The sequence below is a fragment of the Hipposideros armiger genome, unplaced genomic scaffold (assembly GCF_001890085.2).
Source record: "Hipposideros armiger isolate ML-2016 unplaced genomic scaffold, ASM189008v1 scaffold_413, whole genome shotgun sequence".
NCBI classification, from domain to species: domain Eukaryota; kingdom Metazoa; phylum Chordata; class Mammalia; order Chiroptera; family Hipposideridae; genus Hipposideros; species Hipposideros armiger.
In genome coordinates, this window is record NW_017731763.1 from 984,786 (window position 1) to 1,006,818 (window position 22,033).

At 36.7% G+C, this 22,033-nt stretch overlaps 1 protein-coding gene across 5 annotated transcripts; it reads left to right on the forward strand.

Moving 5' to 3' along the window:
- Positions 1-1,589: 1,589 nt before the first annotated feature.
- Positions 1,590-18,160, forward strand: OGFRL1 (opioid growth factor receptor like 1). 5 transcript variants are annotated; one of them, XR_002126400.1, is made up of 9 exons: positions 1,590-1,655; positions 4,063-4,149; positions 4,283-4,364; positions 7,903-7,981; positions 8,081-8,147; positions 8,256-8,401; positions 12,648-13,339; positions 16,624-16,680; positions 17,475-18,160. XR_002126400.1 is itself a non-coding variant. In XM_019664007.1 (8 exons), exons 1-7 carry the CDS (start codon positions 1,605-1,607, stop codon positions 13,309-13,311), a joined length of 1,176 nt encoding a protein of 391 aa, XP_019519552.1. In that variant the 5' UTR covers positions 1,590-1,604; the 3' UTR covers positions 13,312-13,339; positions 17,475-18,160. The 5 variants fall into 5 exon arrangements, 4 of the variants coding, with proteins under 4 accessions (XP_019519552.1, XP_019519553.1, XP_019519551.1 ...); XM_019664007.1 differs by lacking the exon at positions 16,624-16,680; XM_019664008.1 differs by lacking the exon at positions 17,475-18,160 and having other exon boundaries at positions 16,624-17,467.
- Positions 18,161-22,033: the final 3,873 nt, after the last annotated feature.

Genomic DNA, 22,033 nt, shown 5'->3' on the forward strand with positions numbered 1-22,033 from the left:
GCGTCCCCCGGCGCCGGGAGGAAGCAGCGGGTGCCGCGCCTGCCTGCCAGCCCCGTGCGGAGGGCAGGGCGCCCGGCGGCTGCTCGCCCTCCGCGCCCGTCCTACTGCCCCGCGCGCGGGGGCCTCGGGGGCCCGGAGCGCCGGCCTCGGGCCTGACCGCGGGCGCGACAAGGAAGTCCCTCCAGGAAGAGCCCAACTTGAATGGGTGTTTTCTTTGCCTGTGCAGGCAGCTGGGCGATGCGAAGGTGGGGTGGGAGGAACCTGTCTAAAAATAGAGGCGTGTGGAAACCGGTCTAGTGCGTGTTATTGGTAAAAATTGACCCGGAATAAGGTGAGACTGCAATTGACCCGCAGCGAGCACTCTTCCCCTACAGCGGGGTCTACAGCCATTAAAAGTATGGTCTCTGGTCCCCATCCGAAGTTAAAACGTCACAGCTCTTACCCTAAGTGGGGCCTTTCAAACCGACTTCAGGGCACTCTTCAAAAATTTTGTTTCACCCAGAAGACTTGTTGATCCAACTGTGTTTAAATCGTTTGCTTAATACAATTAGGAGGAGAGGTTAGTAAAGAGATAAATACGTATTCCTTTAACCTCTGACGGAAGTGAAAATGATTCAGAAAACTTTAAAAAGGAGGAACTGGCTAGCCAACCTTTTGAGGAAGTGTGCATCTTGGAGATATTTAAGGTTTGTTTTCCTGCATTAGGCCCTCCTCTTTATCAGCTATGGGGGTAATGAGAGTGAAAAAATGGAGCCCAAAGTCGCATGTGACCACAGGGTCATTTGCTAGAGTGGAGGAATCACCCCCTAAATATGACAGCTAAGGCTGCCTCGTACAGCTGGTTGATCATCTCTGTTTAGGTCAGGAGGAAACAAACTCCTAGTGCAGGCCTATGCTAAACATGTTATTTCAATCAACTGCAATTTCGGGGATGCGATGGGAGTTGCTGTTTTTAATCCTCGTTTTAGAGAAAATTGAGGCTTAGAAGATTTTTCAAAGATCAGAGAGAGAGAGAGAGAGAGAGAGAGAGAGAGAGAGAGACTCTGACATGCAGACCCAAGTATGTCTGTCACCAACGTCAGAACCTTTAACCGTAGGCATTTTCAATATCCCACTGCCCCTTGTGTTCTGCTTTTCCTGCTGGGTATTTTGCATTGTGAATTCAACCCTAGGAAAGTGTTACCTGCTGTATTCCCATTGTTTTTACCGTCCACTTGTCTCCCAATTAAGTAACCTTCTAAAGAAGTTTGGGTTATCAAAACACACTAGCGCAGATTCATTCCAACTAACCAGGCTCATCTATATAAACTGATTTGATAATTAATGTTTTAATCAATTAATTGCAACCCCAGTAAATGGTAAACCACAGCAACCCTCCCTTTTTCCCTTTCATGATTACTTTTTCTTGTTGGTATCACCATATAACTCTTAAAAAAATATTTTTTTATTTTGCTTTTTGACTGTCAACCTCATTTGTTCCTTACTCTCCATAGGCAATTCATTTGCAGATACTACCAGAGCTACCTTTAAAGTGTGTCTCAAACTGACTCCTTCTCACCCCCTTCATTGCTGTATTTCTAGTCCAACTGAATATTTGACAAGTGATGGTGCCATTAACTAAGAAGAGGAAGTCTAGGGAGAGCACAGCTTCAGAGGTTCAATCAAGAATTCTCTTAAGTTTGATATCCTACGAGACATTCAAATGGACGTGTTGAGTAGTTAATTGTGTCTATGAATGGATCCCCAATCCAGGACTACAGTCCTCAGCATATAAGATTGGTGATATTTAAAGTCCTGGGACGATATATGCTCACCAAGGAGTGATGAGCAATGGGGACCAAGCCCTGGGCACTCTTCCATTTAGAGCATGTGAAGAGGAGGAGGCGCCAAAGAGGAGCCTGACAAGGGGCGACCAATGAGCTAGGAAGAAAACCAGGGGAGTGTGTTACTTGCCAGTGTTCCAGGAAGGAGGAAGGCATTAATTGGCCCAGTGCTGCTGGGAAATCCCCTGAGTTGAGCACTGAGCAATCCTTTGATCAGATGGAGATTTGTTAGTTCCATTCACAAGAGCTGTTTTCGTGGAATGCTGAGGATGAAAGCCTGATTGGGGTGGGTCATGGGAGAAGAGAAGGAGATGGAGTATGAGTAACTCTTTGGTGATGTTTTACTATAAAAGGGAGCAGAGCTATGGATCTGTAACTGAGAGGAGATTTCGGTCACGGAAGTTTGTGTATGTTTATTTTAAGATTAGAGATACTATAGAGCATGTTTGCTGACAGGAATGGTCCAGAAGAGAGGGACATTTTGGTGACACAGGTAATATGAACAGTGTGTTAAGGCACAAAATCTTTGCCTGAGCAGGTGAAAGGGGACAGGATAGAGAGTCCAAAAGGAGCAGAAATTGGAGGAGCAAGGACAGATGCTGGGAGTTTGGTACATTTAGAGGTTGGAGGAGGCGATTGTTTCCAATCCTGGGAATTAGGTAGGGCGTGAGTCATTACTTCATTTCACAGATGATAAAACTAAGATTCAGTTAAGTGATTTGCTTGGGCCTCACAAATAAGTAGCCGAGTTAAGACTTAACCCAAGTCTCCTGCCTCCAAGTCTTGGGCTGTTGACATTATACAAGAGTTTCTGTAGTGATCCTTTACTTTTAGTGGAGCTGAAATTGATTTGGACTTAATTAGTGGCACTTGGAGACCAGAGCCTGGAATTCTAGTTCCTGTTCAGTCACCAGGCTCTGCGTCACGTTCAACATCTCTAAGCTGGGGGTTACCTTGTTTCCAAGATGGAAACACTGATAACTGCCAGCCAGGTGCATTAGAAGAATCAAATGAAAGAATATACATGTAAGTGCTTTGTAAATGGAAAAGTGCTTTCTATACAAATGTGCATGATGATTCATATGGTTGTAGCTCAGGCTAAACAGATTCAGAAATTTGCTAGGCAGAGCTATTTTGAAACATATGGCAAAGACCAGAATTTAAGCTTTTCCTTGCTTATGTAACGTGGCAGAGTAGCTAATGTTAAACATCAGAGAATTTGGTGTTAAAGTATCTCTGTACTTGTAGTAATAGTGAGAATCACACCACTTCAAAAATGTGTGGAAATTGCTTAGAGGACGCCAGTCTGTCAACACAGATGGGGGTGGAAGATGATGAGAAGAGCTCTTAATGAATGTTCAGGTCTAAACTCAGTCTTCTATTTCGTCATCGTCATCAGACTCATTGTACTTCTGCAGGACACTGGATACAAAGGACTTTCTTATTATAATACTACATATAGTTTACACATGGAATGTAAATCGATTACATTGACCTACATCTTATATTTTAAAAATTGCTTTCTGGTGGTGGGAATCTTGTTTAGAATATAGTATGAGTAAGCAACCACATATAAGATACTGTAATCTGAAGTTCATTCCATTTAAGAGCTTTTCATTGCTTTGTGTATTTATACTTTAAATTGCTGATTTATATTACGGTGGTATCACTGAATTAACAGATTATTCATGCCTTTGTGTATGATGGAGTTTAAGGAGCTACTTAGTTTATTTTAAGAGCCTCTTTTCCTTTCATAAATATTACTTGACTTCCAAGTACAGCTAAGTGTTGCAAAATTAATGACAATTTTCTATGTAGAATTGATTTATTATCAACATTTTTTTTAAAGTTATGTAAAGTATTCTAAAGTAAGTTTTGTCATAGAATCACTGTGTAACCTCTGGTAAAATGTATATCTTGAATTCATTTTGAGTTCTATTTCAGAAGGGTATTAATCTATAATATTTAGCCTCTGTGGGCTTTTGGTGAATAATAGTTTTTTATTTAGTAAAACACCTTAGGACAAATGTTATTGGGTTCAAATCAGGAAGATGGAATGCCAACCAATGTTGCTAGTAAGCATTATTAAAAGGACATTTATAATATTTTCAGTAATCTGGGCAGTTGATACTTTTTAGGCTTTCTTTATGGATGTTCATTATTTTAGATTTGCTCTGGAAATTTCTCAGTGAAATTATCTCATTTCAACATGTGAAAGGAATTTCACTTTTTGTTTTAGGGTAGTGATTCCACTGAAGCAACTGCCAAACCAAAGAGAAGTTTTTATGCTGCGAGGGATTTGTACAAATACCGACATCAGTACCCAGTAAGAGTATGGAATGTCTTTTTGCTAAAATGTTTTCCTTGTTTCGTGGCGCCAATGAGCTAACATGCAAGAAGGGTCTTTGTACTTTTTCTATATGTCCATATGCTGGAGATTGATTTATTTTTTCCTTTAGCAGAACTTCAAAGATATCCGATGTCCAAATGACTTGAGCAATCTTCGTTTTTATAAGAATAAAATTCCATTTAAGCCAGATGGTGAGTAATCTGCTACCTGGGTAAAAAGAAAACTCTTAATAATAAGTACACCTATTATCCTTTGTTTATTGCATGGTCGGTACATTCCCAGTACATTTGTTCATTGCCTGGATTTACTTTGCTATATAGTCTAATGTGTCCCCAAAGGCCTCTAGAGCTGTGAGCAGCCACTTGGCAAATTTTGGAGGAATAACTGCAGATTAGAGATACCTCCCCACCACCTGTTTATGGTGTCTGTTACCTGAAGGGAAGTAGGGACCATTTTTTGTGAGGGGATAGAAGAGAAGATTTATAGGACCATAGACTACTAGATTATTAAGGAACATGAGAGGAGATCAAATTCAGCCTTCTTATTTGAAATATAAGGTCACTGGGTCTAAGATCTTGAATGACTGACTTGTTGGGTCACTTGATTATAGAGTTGGGTCTAGTTTCCAGAGTTTAGTGTTCTTTCCACCATGTCATAACTGAAAATTATTTAGAATAGAATTGAAAAGTGATGTTTATCTTAGAATTATCTTTTTGGTGATTTTCAGATTCAGGAGTCAGGGCCCAACACCCTGAGAGGGAAATCACACATACAGTAGATCTCCACTCAGCTCTGCCAAGTAGACTTGCGTCTCCCTGCACAACTCCACAATTACCCCCTTCAGATCTTTTCTAACCCTATAGTGAGAGGATGTAGCTGCTATGGTAATACGCATATTTCACTGAGACACCATGCTGTGGTCCACGGTGGACTCCTAATTTTTTTTTTTTATTGTTAGTTTCAGGTGTACAGCACAATGCAATAGTTACCCTTTTCACCCTCACAAAGTAACAACCCCCATCCCCCCATCCACTGCCCTCCCACACCCGATATTATGCTTATCTATTACAATTCCATTGAATCCGTTCCCGCACTCTACTCCGTGTCCCGAGGTTATATGTATATATAATTATAGTTGACATACAGTATTATTCAACATCAGTTTCAGAAATACAATGCGGTGGTCAGGCCTCTACATCGACTATGAAGTGGACTCCCAAAAAGGGCATTGGTCCATCTGGCCCCCTAAGAAATGCTTACAACGTTATTGATTGTATTCCTCGGACTATCTTTTTCTATCCCTGAGGCCATATTGCAATTACCAATTTGTATTGTCTCATCCCTTCCCCTCTCCTTCATCCCCACCCCGTCCCAACTAACAACCCTCAGTTCTTCCTCTGTGTCTCTGAGACTATCTCCATCCACTACTCCCATCCATTCAGTTCCTTAGAATCCACGTATAAGTGAGATCATATGATATTTGTCTTTCTCTGACTGACTTATTTCACTTAGCATAATGTTCTCTAGTTCCATCCATATTGTTGCAAAGGGTACTATTTCCTTCTTCTTTATAGCTGAATAATACTCCATTGTGTAAATGTACCAAAGTTTCTTAATCCAGTCATCTACCGATGGGCATTTTGGTTGTTTCCAAGTCTTAGCTATTGTGAATAACGGGTGGACTCCTAATTTTATCCAGGTCAAACCGGCAAAGCTGGCTTCTCTCCCTAGAGACCTTATCTCTGTGAGGTGACCAGATGGCCCTGGCTCCTGCCCTTTGTTCTCTGTGCAAACTGAGCCATAACCACAGCAATGTGAGTCAGGGAACCATGCGGCTCATGGATTGCAAAACTTTCTGTGTGGCAGGACCTTGCCTTCCATGATGAACTAACTGGAGGAAGTAAATCTATAGTCTAGGTGAAGTGTTTAGAGGAGGAATTCCCCATACTGTGCACTGAGAGACATACCAGTTGGGAGTTACGACTTAAGAACATGGCTGAAATGACCAGATCCCCTTGTCTTTCAGTAATTTTCCGGTGTCCCAAGTGTCTGCTCTGATTTGGAAGGATAAAATATGCTCTGTTGTATTTACTAACGATAGAAACACACTGCTTTATTTATTGAAATAATATTAATTATTAGTTGGTTTCTTTTTTAGCACTTGGTATGAAAACTTTTTGAAGAAATACAATGATAAAGTGTTAATTTGACTCTGATTTGAATTTAATAACATTTACCTAAAGGAATGTCTTCAAATATTGAAAACATTGTACATAGAGATATGACAGTATTTAACTAAATTATTTTTCTCTAATAGTGAATTTATTTTTGAGGTAGTAATTTAAAGGAGTAACACTAAATAATACATTAGATTTTTTGTAGTTTTTGTCACAAAATTTATTTTTAAATCTTATAAAATAGGTGGAAGTCAGAAGTTTTAGCTAAGGTCACATGAGATGTTATTCTACTTTAGTATATAAGTTACATCAACTCACACACTTTCCTACCTAGTATGTGTGCATGTGCGTGTGCATGTAGACACACACACACACACACACACACACACACACACACACACACACGCTTTCCAGTAAGCATAAGCTTGCAATGATGTATTTTACTTATTAAATAGGAGGATGGGAAGTTGGAAAAAAAAAAAAAGGAAACTATGGAGGTAAATGGTTTCAACATGCTGATAAAGCCAACAAGAATATGATTCAGAACCTTTTTACCAAACCTTTTGAGAGTGGACCTTCACTATGAACTGGTGACCTCTGGAGGGAACAAAAATGAGATGAGTTAGCTTTAGAGGTGGCTATATTGTGTTTTTCTCTATAAAATTGACTAAATGGTCACATAATCAATTGAGAGGACCTAGACAGACTGAAGGAGGATTTTGTTTTAATAAGTTCTTATAGGGAACAGTGGGAGGTGATGAAGAGGGCTTACTTTTTGGAACCTAGATTTATTTTATTAGTGTGGGACTTTCAACAATCACACAACTTCCTTATTAGTAAATTGGAGATAATAACACTGGTTTGGGAGAGTTCTGTGAAGATAAGGTAGATGATGCATACCATGTATAATATGGGCCCAACATATAATAGGCACTCAACACATTTTTCTTTCATTTTTAAAAATTTTTCCCTTTCCTTTTTTCATACTTCTCCCCTCCTCTTTCTCTTCCCCCCTCCTTTCTTTCCTTTCTTCTTCCCTGGGATTCATTTCAATTTGACCCTATCTAATGTAGTATTTAAAGAACTATATGACCCTTTAAGGCAAGGGCTGGTAAAACTTTTTCTGTACAGGGCCAGAGAGTAAATATTTTTGGCTTTGTGGGCTATATGGTCTCTGTTGTAACTACTAATTTCTGCTAATGTTTCAGTGTAAAATATGTAAATGAATTCTATGTATTCACTTGTTCATGGCTGTGTTCCGGTAAAAGTTCATTTACAAACAGATGTCAGATCATAATTTGCCAACCTCTGCTTTAGAATAATGCTGCTCAGTAGAACTTTCTGCAGTTTGAGGTGTCACTGTTTTCTAAATTTTTTTTTAATTCGGCTTATTATATAACTCAGTATATGGCATAAGGAATTCATCTTTTTAAAAGCATTGTTCTTGTGTTGTTCTTAAACTTTTTAATATAAAGCTTAAGTGATTAAATCTTAAAATGCCTTCAATAATGTTTTACATGTCTGATTCACTTTTAAAATATTTACTATTTAGGTGTTTACATTGAAGAAGTTCTAAATAAGTGGAAAGGAGATTATGAAAAGCTGGAGCACAACCACACTTACATTCAATGGTCAGTTCCATACTATCTACCTTGAACCATGTTCTTTTTAATCACGTATGCTTTCCAGACAACATTAATATAAACATATTATTTTTCTAAAAAAACTAGGCTTTTCCCCCTGAGAGAACAAGGCTTGAACTTTTATGCTAAAGAACTAACCACATATGAAATTGAGGTAATGCAAGCTCATTTCATTTTATATGAAATAGCCAAATAATACTGCTGGTTTATTGGCCTGGTAACTACCAAATCATTTCAGCTGACTTTTTTTTCTGTTTGTTAGGAATTCAAAAAAACGAAAGAAGCAATTAGAAGATTCCTCCTGGCTTATAAAATGATGTTAGAATTTTTTGGAATAAAACTGACGGATAAAACTGGAAATGTTGCTCGGGCTGCTAACTGGCAGGAAAGGTTTCAGCATCTGAATGAGTAAGTCAAGACCCTACAGTCCATAAAGGGAGTGTGTGTGGGGGGGGTGTTACTTTCCTTGGTTGGGATTCTTTGTGGAACTTAGGAACAACTAGCAGTTGGACCTAGGCATGTAAAAGCAGAAGCTAGTCTGAAATGCGTTTTATCCCTGTTTTACATTCTAAAACAAAGCAAAACAGCAACAAATGAAGAACAAAATACTAGGTAGAAATATGGCTATTCAGCTTCAGAGCTTTTTCTTCCTGTAGCCTCGCCACTACCTGCAGCCAAGTGTGGCGTCTCCCCCCTTTCTGCCATGTCTTTGGGCATTTATGATTATTGTTTGTATACAGTTTTCCCAATCCCCTCTACTAGGCTGTAATCTTGTTGTGGTACAGCCTGTTCCTCAGGCATGGTGCCACCTTAGATTAAATCCATGAATTAAACCTAGAACATATAAAAATCATTTTATAAGACTGAGTTATTCTCGTATATTTTACTAAAAAAGAGGAAAAAAGTGGAATCTTTGCTATTTAGGTCAAAACAAAAGGCCATGTTTGGTTAATAAATCTCAAAACCTGTGAAGAAAACTTTAACAGTTTATTTGGAATTGATTTTTTGTATTCTTTGCTTGAATATTTATAACTTTCATTAGCACTTATACCCAAGTTTATTTTTCTTATTATTTTCTTTACACTCAAACTGGCTTTTTTCCCTCTTTTTAATTATGAGATGACTTATGAATGCTGGACTATAAAACCAACAGTTTTGAAACATTTCTTAGCATATTATAATGAGCTGAACTGGGTAGATACTAACAGAAAAAATATTAAAACTACGTAAGAAATTTTTCTTTGTGCAAAACAAGTTAGAATTTTGTGCACCAATTAACTAAAAGTTTTATGGCTTTCTAGAACTTCCATCTTGCTTTGGTAAAATAAGTATTAATGTTTAAGCCTTCTTTTTACTTTATTAGTTATAATCAGTACTGTTAAAATGGTGGCTTGTACTAAAACATTGAAGATATGGGCATAAAGCTTTATGATCCTGACTAGAAGACCCATTGACTCATAACTCAAGTTAAATTTGATTTACATCAGGCACTTAAAGTAGAAGTATATATATCTCTACCTAAGCAATGCAGGTAGCTATCTCTGGACACAGTTTCTAAGCACTTATGTCATCCTGTCAAAGAAAGCTGTATGCAAGCAGCATATTGACATGATGGCAGAAGTAAATCTTTGGAGAGGATCTGGTAGTACCTCATCTTCCATGTACTCATGTCTGTCATTTTAAAGACTCTCCATCCCCAACTCATTTTGGGTTGGAACAGCAATCTTGTTTAGTAAATGTTTGTTGAATGAATAAATGATGAACAGCATATGTTTGTCAGCTTTAATCCTCCTTGGGGTTATATTGTCAGATCCTCTAATTAATAGCTGGAAACAGAGCCCTTCTGAAGGCTTTACTTAAATGGTCTCCTGGGTTGAATCAGGGGAGGGGAGCCTGAGCTAGCTTCATGTCTCACTCCTCTGCTCCATCCAGCTCCCTTACTTTCCACCACCCATTGTCTCTCTTTTCCCTTAACCTGGGTATTGCAGAGAACTTTTCCAGCTGTGAATGAATTGCCTTAAAATCTTCCAGAAACAACTTTCCTTTGTGGTTTAGTTGCCAAAAAATTACATTGACTAGATTTGAAGAAATTATGGGAGACTATATAAAAACTCCAATTTGATTTTCTTTCTTTGGTTGGGTTCTTTTCTCATTCTTAAATGTCATAACTTATTTGTATTTTAATCTGTATGACATCTTGAGGTTTTTTTTAGAGTAAGTAAGGAACTTAATATATTTTTAGGAGCTCCAGCAAACAAAAAATATTGAGTGGAAGTGAAATAAAATAATGTTCAGTGAACAAGCAACCAAGATGAAAAGAGGTGAAATATCTTCAAACATGAGAGTACAAATATATAAACCAATCACTAAGATGTATTTCCAATTTTATTTGTAATCACCTTGGATTATTGAGCCATATTTTTGGACCTTGGAATCCCTCAACTTATTTTCTGTCTCCTGGTTTTTGCCTCTTGTTTGTTCTCTCTTCACTGCTTGGTCTTCTTGACAACTTCAGCTCCTAGCTCTGTCTGGATGCCCAGCTTTTCCTGTTTATCTGCTGTGCAACACTAAAAACTCTTCATGATAGGACGGTTATAGCTAATCATCTTTCTTCCTTTTTATCTTTATTTGTGACATTTTTTTTCAGATCATATTGAAACACCCAATTTCTTTCTTGCATAATTTTGTTCCATAATACTGATCTTCATTCCCTTCAACCCAAGTTTTTGTCCTTACTGTTATGTAAATATTTTTAATTGGAGAATGTGTAGATACAGATAAATGTGCACAGACATTTGAATTTGGCCATTCATCTTGGACTGGATATGTGAAATTGAACTGGTTGCAAATATAATAAATTTTGTTGTCATGTGAATCCTCTACGGGATTAAAAAATATATTCTTTAAATTTTCCATGTATCTCTTTATCATCATAGACTTATAAAGCAGATGTTGCCCAAGGGTTTTGTCACTTATTTTTTAGAGTATACAAAATTTATACTAACCTAATAACTAAGTCAGTCATACTGTTAATGGCACATTGTCGTAACGTCACCTAAATTTGTATCATCTCAAAATACCCTTATTTCCCAACTATTAAAAAACACAGATTCATAAGACTGAAACGATCTGTACTATGTTTTACCCTTTGCCTCCAAAGAGGTGACCATTTACATAATACTTATTTGTTAAACATCCAGAAGGATAGTGATGAAAAAAGCTGCTGGACTTCTCTTTTCCAGTGTTAGGTTAGCCCGAATCATTAAGGTTTTTGTCTTGTCCAAAAACATTCTCATATTAAAACATAAGACTATGGAACCTCTCCTTTGTATCCTTCAAATAATGCATCCACATCCTTCCCAAGTAATTTGCTATTTATTACTAAGTGAAATACTTCAAGCACTTTTGGAATCCAAGACAGGTATATGCAATGCTGATAGAAAGTTTATTGTCTGCGGTATAAAATAGGTTTTAGTAAGTTAGAAATAAGTGATGGTGATGATAGTGTTGCAAAATTGGGTCAATAAATACCGGGCTGTTGATGATACACGTGATTAATATATGTAGCTGAAGATTCCTGTAGGATTCAGCCAGGCCCGTTTAATGAGGCAAACTGTTGGGCTGAGGGAAATGGTAGATTATGAAATGTGACAAAATAGGATAGGAAAGCATTCATCTGATAATGGCCTTAGTTTTGGGAAGAGGAGAAAGATATTAGTGCAATCTGGGGAAAAAGGCATCTCTGAAATCAATGACACATTAGAAGGAAAATTTAAAATTCTCTGATAGAGAGAGAGGCTAGGGATGGAAGAGAATTAAGCTATTAAGTTGGGATAGGTACAAAAATGGCAGTTCTTAATACCAAATCTGTAAATAATAACTTAATATTAAATAATATCTAATATTTATTGAGTTCTATACATCCTGCATATTTATCAACTCATTTGATTCTTACAGCCCAGTGAAGTCCAACAAATGAAGATATAAGCCTTAGAGAGACATCATCATTTCACATAGCTGTTAAGTGGCACAGCCAGGTTATAAACTCAGGTCTGACCCCAAAGTCCATGCTCTTAACTATTAAACTATGCTCTGCTAAAGAAGTTAGTGTTGCACCTTTTGTCAGAATTCTTCTAGCAAGGTAGAGTGGTTTTTGCTGCTTTCCTTATGAGTTGGCTGATATGGTGGATTTTGCCAACCAGCTGACGTTGTAAATCATACCATTCAACTGATAGCTAATGCGTTTATGCTCAGCACTGGTTACCTGTGACGGGTACAATACATTGGTGTTGTTGCAAATAAATACTCTTGTAGATCACTCATCCTCAATGTACTTAATAAACAAACAACAGTTCGCCATCAGTGGGAATAAATTTTAATTTAAATATTTTCAAATATGAAGAACTGAAGAAACAAGGAGAATTCGTATTATATGTTTGAGTTTCACAATGATCGACATTACATTGAGGGATAAGGGTTTAATACCTTCTAATTTATTTTTCTTAATGGGATCTAGTATGACTTTCATTAGTCATTACAAGGCATATTTCCATGGCTTACAGTTCCATAAAAAGTATTCTCCTAATAGTTTTCATTCTTGCGCTTCCTTCCACCTGAATTTTTCCACCTAATATTTTTCAATCCTCTCTTCCAGGTCCCAGCACAACTATTTAAGAATCACCCGTATTCTTAAAAGCCTCGGTGAGCTTGGATATGAAAGCTTTAAATCTCCTCTTGTAAAATTCATTCTCCATGAAGCTCTTGTAGAAAATACTATTCCCAATATCAAACAGAGTGCTCTGGAGTATTTTGTTTATACAATTAGAGACAGAAGAGAAAGGAGAAAGCTCCTACGGTTTGCCCAGAAACATTACACGCCTGCAGAGAATTTTATCTGGGGACCGCCTAGGAAGGATGAGCTGGAGGGAAGCAAAGCCCAGAAAACGCCTGCCCCTCCTGCCTCCGGTCCTAACAGTCAAATTTCTACGCATAAAAAATCCAAGGACTCCAAAAATTCCTCCTTAGCTGTTCATGTAAATAGCAAATCAGCTGAAGAAAAGAAAGTGGCCCCTGGAGAGCCTGAAGTGACAGACAGGCCCAGCCCAGAGCCCAGCAGTGAAGCTGCCAGGCCAAGGATCACAGAGAAGGATGGCGATGCTGAAAATTTAAATTCTCAACCAGAAAAAACAATGAGCAGTCCCGCAGAGAAAAAGGAGAGTGCATCTCCTCCTGAAAGAGATGAAGAAGATGAAGGTCATAGTAAAGACTGTGAAAACCCTGGAAGTACAGATTCCCATGATGATGTACTATTACAGTGAATGATCAGAAACCCACAAACCAATTTAGGTAAGGGAGGAAAAAAACTGTACAGTTTATCCTAAAGAACAGAGGTCACATTTCAAATTTTAGCCGTTCGTGATTTCTGTTGTAAGCATTTTGTTGTTTTTAATTTGGGGTGACAATGAATTTAAGATGTTTTAAGACAAGACCCAATAAATGAATATATTCTGCAACACTTTTAGGATGTGTGTTTTCAAATTCTGTATACAGTGATTCTTTTACAAGCATTTCCATGTATCTGGAAATAATCAGGTGGTTCGTGATATATCAAATAAATTCTCTTGAGAGATTAGTCTACCTGAAGAAAACCAAGAGGATAATTTCATTATGTTGTCAGGCCTTTGCCCGATGGATGGATTAATTTTTTTAAGATGGAAGAAAGAATTTGGTCTTCTCAAACGTATTCAGAAAGTGATTTGGAATTTTTTTCACTACGACACCTCAGTATGTTTATTTAAAAATCTGATCAATGAAATGGATGCTCTTGGGGAGCTTCCATCTCCCCAGCCCATTCATCAGCCCTGCTGTCTTTTTCTCTTTCCCTCTCTCCACACTCACCCTCATTCACCAGTTTTGTCAGCCAGCACATCCATTTTCTAGTGTACATTCAGAGGAGCTCTTATATTGAAATTTAAATGGAACAGAAGGGGACTTCCAATTCATGATTTCAAAAATTTGCTTTGTTTAAAATAATAAAAATGTTTTCCCCTACCAAGTGCTTAAAACCAAGTTTTAATGCAGAAGTCCAACAAAAGAATTTTTTCTTCTATGGCTGTGCCATCTAAATTTGGTGCTTGTTTCTAAACGCAAATGACTAAAGCATTTAAAAATGAGAGAGGAAATTAGTTATTTACTCCTCTTGCACTGGCAACAAGGCAGTGGTGCCTAAAAGCATGAATAGCTCAGTGTTATGTGGACTATGAAATTAATAATACTGCTTAGTCCACAGTGCATCTTGTTTTGGAAAAGAAATATAATTTAATGCAGCTCTAAGTTGTCAAACATTGAAATTGAGAACAGATTTGAAATTCCATATACTCAGTTTTAGTAAGCACTTAATATGTTAATATTGTTTATGAGCAAATAATATTTACTGTAATATTATTACTAATTATTATTACACATCAGGAAACAATCATCAACACTGGTAAGAATTTCAAAGCATGTATACAAATATAGTTAAAGCAATGAATAGAAAACAAATTTCACTTTATTTTATTTAAAAAGCAATTGTTTTTTGTGTCTCTCAGGCTTTTACAGAAAGTTCTATCCACTTTAATCCCCAGAGAATTTATACCATACCCTATGTTTTAATCACATCATATCATCTGTTACATTTATTGATATATATATTTTTTGAGAAGATTTTAAATAGAGGATTTCTAGAAAATAAAGACACCAATAATATGCCTTTAGAAATATGATTTTATTGCTTTGAAGTTTACAAGAAATATCACCGTTGCTCAAACTTGACTTTTTTATATGAATGTTAGTAATGTTCATGTTGTCTATCATACTCCAATAAATAGAGAACATGTGCCATTTTGGGTTCCCAAAATATGCTAATTTTTGCTTTTTACTGTTTTGTGCTCACTAGGATTTTGAAACAATTCTGCTTTTGCATTTCAGTTTCATTTTGACATGGACCCTCTAATGTGTTGCCTATTGCAGCAATGTCCCCATAGTGCTCAATTAACCGTTTACAGAGATAGGGGAAGAGAATAGGTTGTCACATTGGGCTGAATTGTAGGAGTACGATTCATTTAATTCAAAGTATCTTATCAAGTTTGCATATATGATAAAGTGTTCAGACTATTTTCTAAGTGCATAAAGTTAAAAATTTGAGACAAGATGCTAACATATTAAACCGTGGACTGATACTAAAATAAATGAATATAATCAATTACTTAGAAACTAGTATATCAGCCTTTTGAAGGAAAAAAAAGCAATTTATTCAATAATTTTAGTTTTAGAATATTATTCCTAATTAGGGGCTTGATTAGATTGTCACATATAATTTGAGACTATTTTATCTCAAGGGAAAAAACTTCCTGGCTTCCGTTTAAAACAGTGGCCTTTTACCACCATGTTGTTTTTTTTAAATGCATATTGACACATAACAGTATGATCCCTACATTTAATCTAAGTAATTTATGATAGAATTATTCGGTGGAAAACAAGTGAGAGGATGTCACTTCTTTTGCAGATAAAAATTAGAGTGTCTAGAATTTTTTTTCTATTAAGAATACTTTGTACATTTAATAGTTTTTAAAATAAGATCTATAGATATGTATTTATGTATCTTAGATATGAAACAGCCCTCTGGGTTTGCTCAAGTGTTTTGTATCTTTAAAAACTACCATATGCTTACAGAAATTTATTGAGAAGCTGTTATTAAAATGCAGTGAAGCATGGCCAAATAGCTAGAAACATTATTGAATCTTTTAAATATATAGACTTTATTATGGTACCATGGACTGTGAGGGTACTAAATATTGGCTATTGATATAATACTCACTTGCATTTCATGGCAAATAGATATCGTACCTCTCAGTTAGGATAGTACATTTCTAATATTTTGTGCTTTCATATTTCTAAGGAGATAATATATGTGAAAATATTTTGAAATACTGTGATATATAATTATAAGATATACATGATTACGGTAAAGGTGTATAACATTAAGAATATTGTACCATTATACATTTTCATGCTCAATCTCATAAGAGACTCAAAAGAATCATGATAGAAGGAAAAATAATGTCTGCTTTCTCTAAATCAGGTCTAGTTCTCAGTTCAGAAATTATTTTGTATAGTTTTATTTGAAATTTAGTTTATGAGACTACTTTTTTTCAGCTTAAAGGAGAAAATAAAATCTACAACTCAGGAGCTTCTAGAGAAGTTCTCAGATTTTTTTGCTTAGTATTAAAAATATAAAATATGAAAATGCCATAGCACAATCACAGTCATTATGTTTGATACTTTGTTGTATACAATTACCAACTTTGCTTCTGGCATTTATATTTTAGTCTGAAAGTATGATTTGGTGAAAAAAGGAAAAACAGTACAGTGTTTCACCTGAGTTACTGTTTTAAAAATCATTTTAGTAAGTAAACTTTCATATCAAGTGGTTAAAAATGGGTTGAACTGATGAATCGAGAATATTTGGTTTACTGTTTACAGATACATTTCCCAGGTTAATAGTGGAGTTATGGTAGAGTTTATCACCTACTGAGTAACTAAATTAGACAGGTTTTTTTGTCATTTTACAATTGAGTTTCTTCCAAAAGCTTCCTGGCCTTACTTGATTTGCAGTTGCATCGGTGGGTCCTTCATGTCTATTTGGGGTGAGTGGAAATCTTTTGTTATAGGAATAGTTTTGAAGATTTCTATTTTGTTTCCAACTTAGAAAATCCCCCTTTCTCTTCTGGGGACGATGTGTTAAATAGAAGTTAGGCTGGAGTTAGACATGCTAGAATCATTTCAAATGTAGGTGCAGTTGTAGAGAATGAATGGCCTGGGTCAATGTATGATCTAGAAAGTTGGGAGTGTACATTTATTGACTTCTTTCAACTTGGAATTCTGTAGTGCTTATTACATGAACAGATTTGTGTGGGTAATCTCTAGGGTGACAGTGAGTACTGCCCTGCCTTCTTCTCTGTCCTCGTTATCCAGCCCACCCAGCAGACTGTTCAGGGACAGACTTTTTAGAAATCCCTTATTACTGAAGTTAATAATTATACAGTTAGAAATATGAATGCCTGGAGGTGTCCAGATGTGCCTTAACTAATGTAAATGGTCTTCATTCAGATGTTTAAATTTTTACTCCATGGTAAAATCTTGCCATATAAGAAACTTTCCAAACCATGAATACCAGTTATTTTAATGAAATTTACTTTGGTGCTTTTTCATTTTGGAGAATTTTCCATTTGGGACAGTAGCATCAGTTCTTGAGAAATTGTACTTGCCACAATGTTCAACAATGTTTTATATTTGACAAAAAGTGTTTACAGTAAGAAAGAGTACATTGTTACATTTATTTATTCTTTTGCTTAATTTTGCTACATGGTATAATTTCCACTTTAAACTTTTCTCAGTCATTACAAGTAATATTTATCTGTGTTTCACTTCTTATTTTTAGATGCAGATGGATGCAGAAAATGGAATTCTATTAGAGAAATTAAAAGTTTAATTCCAGTAGATGGTTGAGAATCTGAAATTAATTTTTAAAACATTTATGCCACCATCTTAGAAACATTTAAAAAACACTATTTCTGCTTTTTTCCCCTAGATTAGAGAAAATGTTCTTTGTCACCTTCTACTTGTTTCCTGATCTGTTGAGAAGCTTATTGTTTTAGTTATTTGTGGGGAAATAACTTCTTAATAAGTTTGTTTTCTTGAATTAAAATTTTCACATGGAGGCTACATTGAAGTGCTTTGTTTTATGGCCCAAACTATGCCTGGAAGCAGAAGTCAGAGCAGGCATCTCGGTGAAGTGGAGGTGACACGAGGCTGCAGCCTGTCCAATAGCATGGTGGGTATTCAGAACCTCCTCTGGATAATGAGGGTGTTGGACCCCATGATCTCTGACTGCTGAGGAAATTAGGCTGCCTTGGACTCCATACACAATTTTAATGGGCATCAATTTTCATAAACTATCTTCTAATTTTTGGCCACCATTTTGTAGCTGTAGGAAATTCTAAGCAATTGGACACCAGCTATATAAATTATAGCCGAATCTTTATACCTATCTTGGGAAACATATTGAAATACCAATTCCACCTCCCCTTCCCCTTTGTTTTTCAATTAAAATTTCTGTTGGGTTATTCTTTCATATATATATATATATATATATATATATATATATATATATATAAATGTCTTTTCATAAAAGGATTCTGTGTGCTTTAAAAATGAAGGGAAAGGGGAAAAGCTCACATGTGCTAAAAGACCTTTTTTTAAAAAAATTAGAAACCTTATGAAAATATATTTAAGTTACAAAGATTATCATATTTTTATTTTTAAATTAGAATGGAGTTAGTGGAACAGTTTACATTATTAGGTAGATTAATTACATAATAAGTTTTGGTTCTAAGAAACCTTCAAGTTCTGCACTCATCTGTCAAAAGAGCATTTTTTTTTTCAATGCTGATGGATTTAGTTTCATGTGAAGAAAAAGAAAACACAAACTGAAACTAAAGATTAGGAACAGTAATAAGCTCACTAGAACAATATATAATCAATTATAGGTTTGTGCAAGTGCCAGAATTATTGGAAGCTGCTAAGGAATGATCTACAAATGCTTTATGGTAGAGATGTGTTTTCAGAATTAGCTCTATATTATTTGTGCCAAGGAGAATCAGGGATTGGTGTGGACATGGAATCCCATTAATACTCTCATTTGAACCATGAATTCCACCTACTCCATAGTAGACCAAAACGTTTCAGTAGACAGAGAAGCAAATGACCAGATACCAAGTTTAATTCCTTTGCTGGTGTGTATCAATAGTTAGTGGTTTTACTAACAAAAATTAAATTGAGGGACTAGCTGCAGATAAGAAGAAAATTTAGTGATAAGTTATTTATAAATTAAGTAATTATCTCCCATACCATCAAGAATTGACAGCATCCTAATTGGGTGGCATTACCATTAATAGAAACAAATGATAGCAAACTGTTAGGTCCTTCGACAAGCATTTCCCCCCACCCTTTTTATAAAAAGGATGTTTACTTATTTCCTAAGTAAGACACTGACTCTTCTTCAGTGTTTCCTAAGAATATAGATGGCCAACTGGGTTTAGCCACTCTTTCAATTTGGAAACTGTAGTATCCTTTGTATTTTAAGTATTTCGAGAAAGTGAGTATGATTCTTAAAAAGAGGTGTGTTTTGCTACCCATGTAAACTCTGATTCTCCAATGGCCACTGAGCCTTCTGTTCTCTGTATTTTCCTGCAGTATGAATCACAGAATGCTGTGCATGTCTGTTAGTACCAATACCATGTGTATGTGGTAGGGGTTGTAACCAGTTTCTGGATCTGTATGGTACTATGAAACACTTCTTTTATAATTCTGTAACTGTATGGCAGTGTTATGCCAAAAATGTATAAAAAGCAATAGTTTCTGTTGCTTACTGCTGTATTTTAAAATATTGTTTCTGAACTAATACATTTAGAGTTCTTTTAGAGTAATTATTTTAATAATTATTGCCAAATATAAATTCTGTAAAACAAATAAAAGCCACTTTGTCTTAGTTAAGATTTTATCATTATGTTAAAGCACATTATGTTGATTTTGCATGATTAAAATATTTTTAAAGAGCTGGAAAAAATGACTTGCTGTTTTCCTATTTTTTGACATTTTTTATGTTTATCATATGAGATCAACATTATTTTCTTTATTAAAAGATTTTCATTAAAGTATAGCTAACATACAATATTATATTAGTTTTCAGGGTATACCATAGTTATTCAACATTTATATATCTAAAGAAGTGATCACCATTAATCCGGCAACCATGACACCATACCATACTCTCACAATATTATTGACTGTATCCCCTGTGCTGTATGTTACATCCCCATGACTTATTTGTTTTATACCTGGAAATTTGAACCTCTTATTTCTCTTCACCTTTTTTCTACCTTTTAAAAATTTTCAGTTATAGTTGATATTCAATATTATTTTATATTAATTTCAGATGTACAACATAGTGGTTAGACATTTATATAATTTAAGAAGTGATCCCCCTGACTAGTCTAGTACCCACCTAGCACTATACATAGTTATTACCATATTATTGACTATATTCCCTATGCTTCACTTCACGTCCCCATGACTATAGCTTTGGTCAGTAGAGTAATCTTGGTTGCAGGTCAGTGATTTTAATCCCTTTCAACATATCCTTCTAATACTTTCTGGCCTGCAAAGTTTCTATTTAGAAATCAGCTGATAGTCTTATGGGAGCTCCCTTGTAGGTAACTAACTGCTTTCTCTTGATGCTTTTAAGATTCTCTCTTTGTCTTTCACCTTTGATATTTTAATTATGATGTCTCTTGGTGTGGGCCTCTTTGGGTTCATCTTGTTTGGGACTTTCTGTGTTTCTTGGGCTTGTATGTCTATTTCCTTTGCCAGGTTAGGAAAGTTTTTCATGATTATTTCTTCAAATAATTCCTTGTTTTCTCTCTTCCCCTTGTGGTACCCCTATGATGCAAGTGTTGGTACCCTTGATGTTGACCCTTAAACTCTCCTCAATTTTTTTTTTGGATTATTATTATTTTTTTTTTTTGCTGCTCTATTTTGGTGTTTTGCCTACCTCTACTAAATCACTGACTTCATTCTCTGCTTCATCTAATCTATTGTTGATTCTCTCTAATGTATTCTTCATTTCAGTTATTGTATTCTTCATTTCTGACTGGTATTTTTATGTTTTCTATATCCATTTTTATGTTTCCTATCTCTTTGCCAGAGTTCTCCCTGAGATCATTGAGCATCCCTATAACCAGTGTTTGGATCTCTGCATCTGGTAGATTGCTTTTCTCCATTTTGTTTAGCTCTTTTTCTTGAGCTTTGTTCTTTCCTTTTATTTGAAACATGTTTTGTTGTCTCCCCATTTTGGCTGCCTCCCTGAGTTGGTTTCTATAATATTAGGTAGGGCTGCTATGCCTACCAGTCTTAGTAGAGTGGCCTTATGTAGTAGGTGTCCTGTTGGACCCAGTGGTGCAGTCTCCCTGGTCAGCAGAGCCGGGTGCTCCAGGTGTGTCCCATGTGTGGGTTATGTGCACTCTGTTGTTGTAGTAGAGACTTGATTGCCATTTGCACATCAATAGGAGGGATTGACCCTTAGGCTGATTAGGTATGAGGACTGGCTGTGACTACAGTAGAGGAACTATTATGCAGGGGCTGACCCTACAGAGCAGGTTTGCTTTAGCAGGGCTCTGGTGCCTGCCCAGTCTGCCCATTGGGTGTGTCATCCTTGAAGGTGGCCAGGTGATGCTCTGGCTGTCCAAAGCTGGCCACTTGGCCTGTCAACCCCAGGGCCTCTTGGGAGGGGACCTGCTGTAGGCTAAGTTTAGCCAGTCTGTGCTGCCTGGGGCCACTTGGCATGAGCCACAAAGCAATCCAGAGATGGCTGCAGCCTGTGCTGTGCTTGGAGGTACCTTGAGAGATCAAGCCACTAAGACCAGCTCTCACTAGTGCTGAGCTTAGGGCTGCTCACCAGATGCACGGGACATGCTGAAGCCAGATGCTGCTTGTTTGGGTTTTGTGAACCTTTGAGAGACTTTAGGACAGTCTGCAGCATTAGCCAGGGCAGGCCATTCATATGGAAAAACCACTGGGAGCAGTTTGCATATGCTTGAAAGTTGGGAGGAGCCTGGTCTCAGGAAATCACTAGAGTGAGGCAGACGAAAGGTGATTGCCCATTTGATGGAGACTCAGAGCATCTGTGGGCGGCTACACACCAGGAAGGGGGAGGGACTGAATGAAGAAACAATGGCCTCCACCAGCTTATCTGTCTGGAAGAAAGCTGTCCCTCCAGCCTTCACCCTGAGGCCAAACAACTCAGCTCCTCTGTATGTCCCTGGCACTTTTCAAGCTGCTACCCCAGCGCTGGAGCTCAGAGCAAGTAAGTCCATGTGTGGTCACCTTAAGATGATTTCCTGGGAATGCAGCCACCCTCCATCTTACTCACCCACAATCTCT

Excerpts from the sequence above, each read along its gene's own strand:
- OGFRL1 (XM_019664007.1), top strand. The coding sequence starts at position 1,605 with ATGGTGCCATTAACTAAGAAGAGGAAGTCTAGGGAGAGCACAGCTTCA. Across the intron at positions 8,148-8,255 it reads TAACCACATATGAAATTGAG|GAATTCAAAAAAACGAAAGA; the intron begins GTAATGCAAGCT and ends TCTGTTTGTTAG. Across the intron at positions 8,402-12,647 it reads AGGTTTCAGCATCTGAATGA|GTCCCAGCACAACTATTTAA; the intron begins GTAAGTCAAGAC and ends CCTCTCTTCCAG.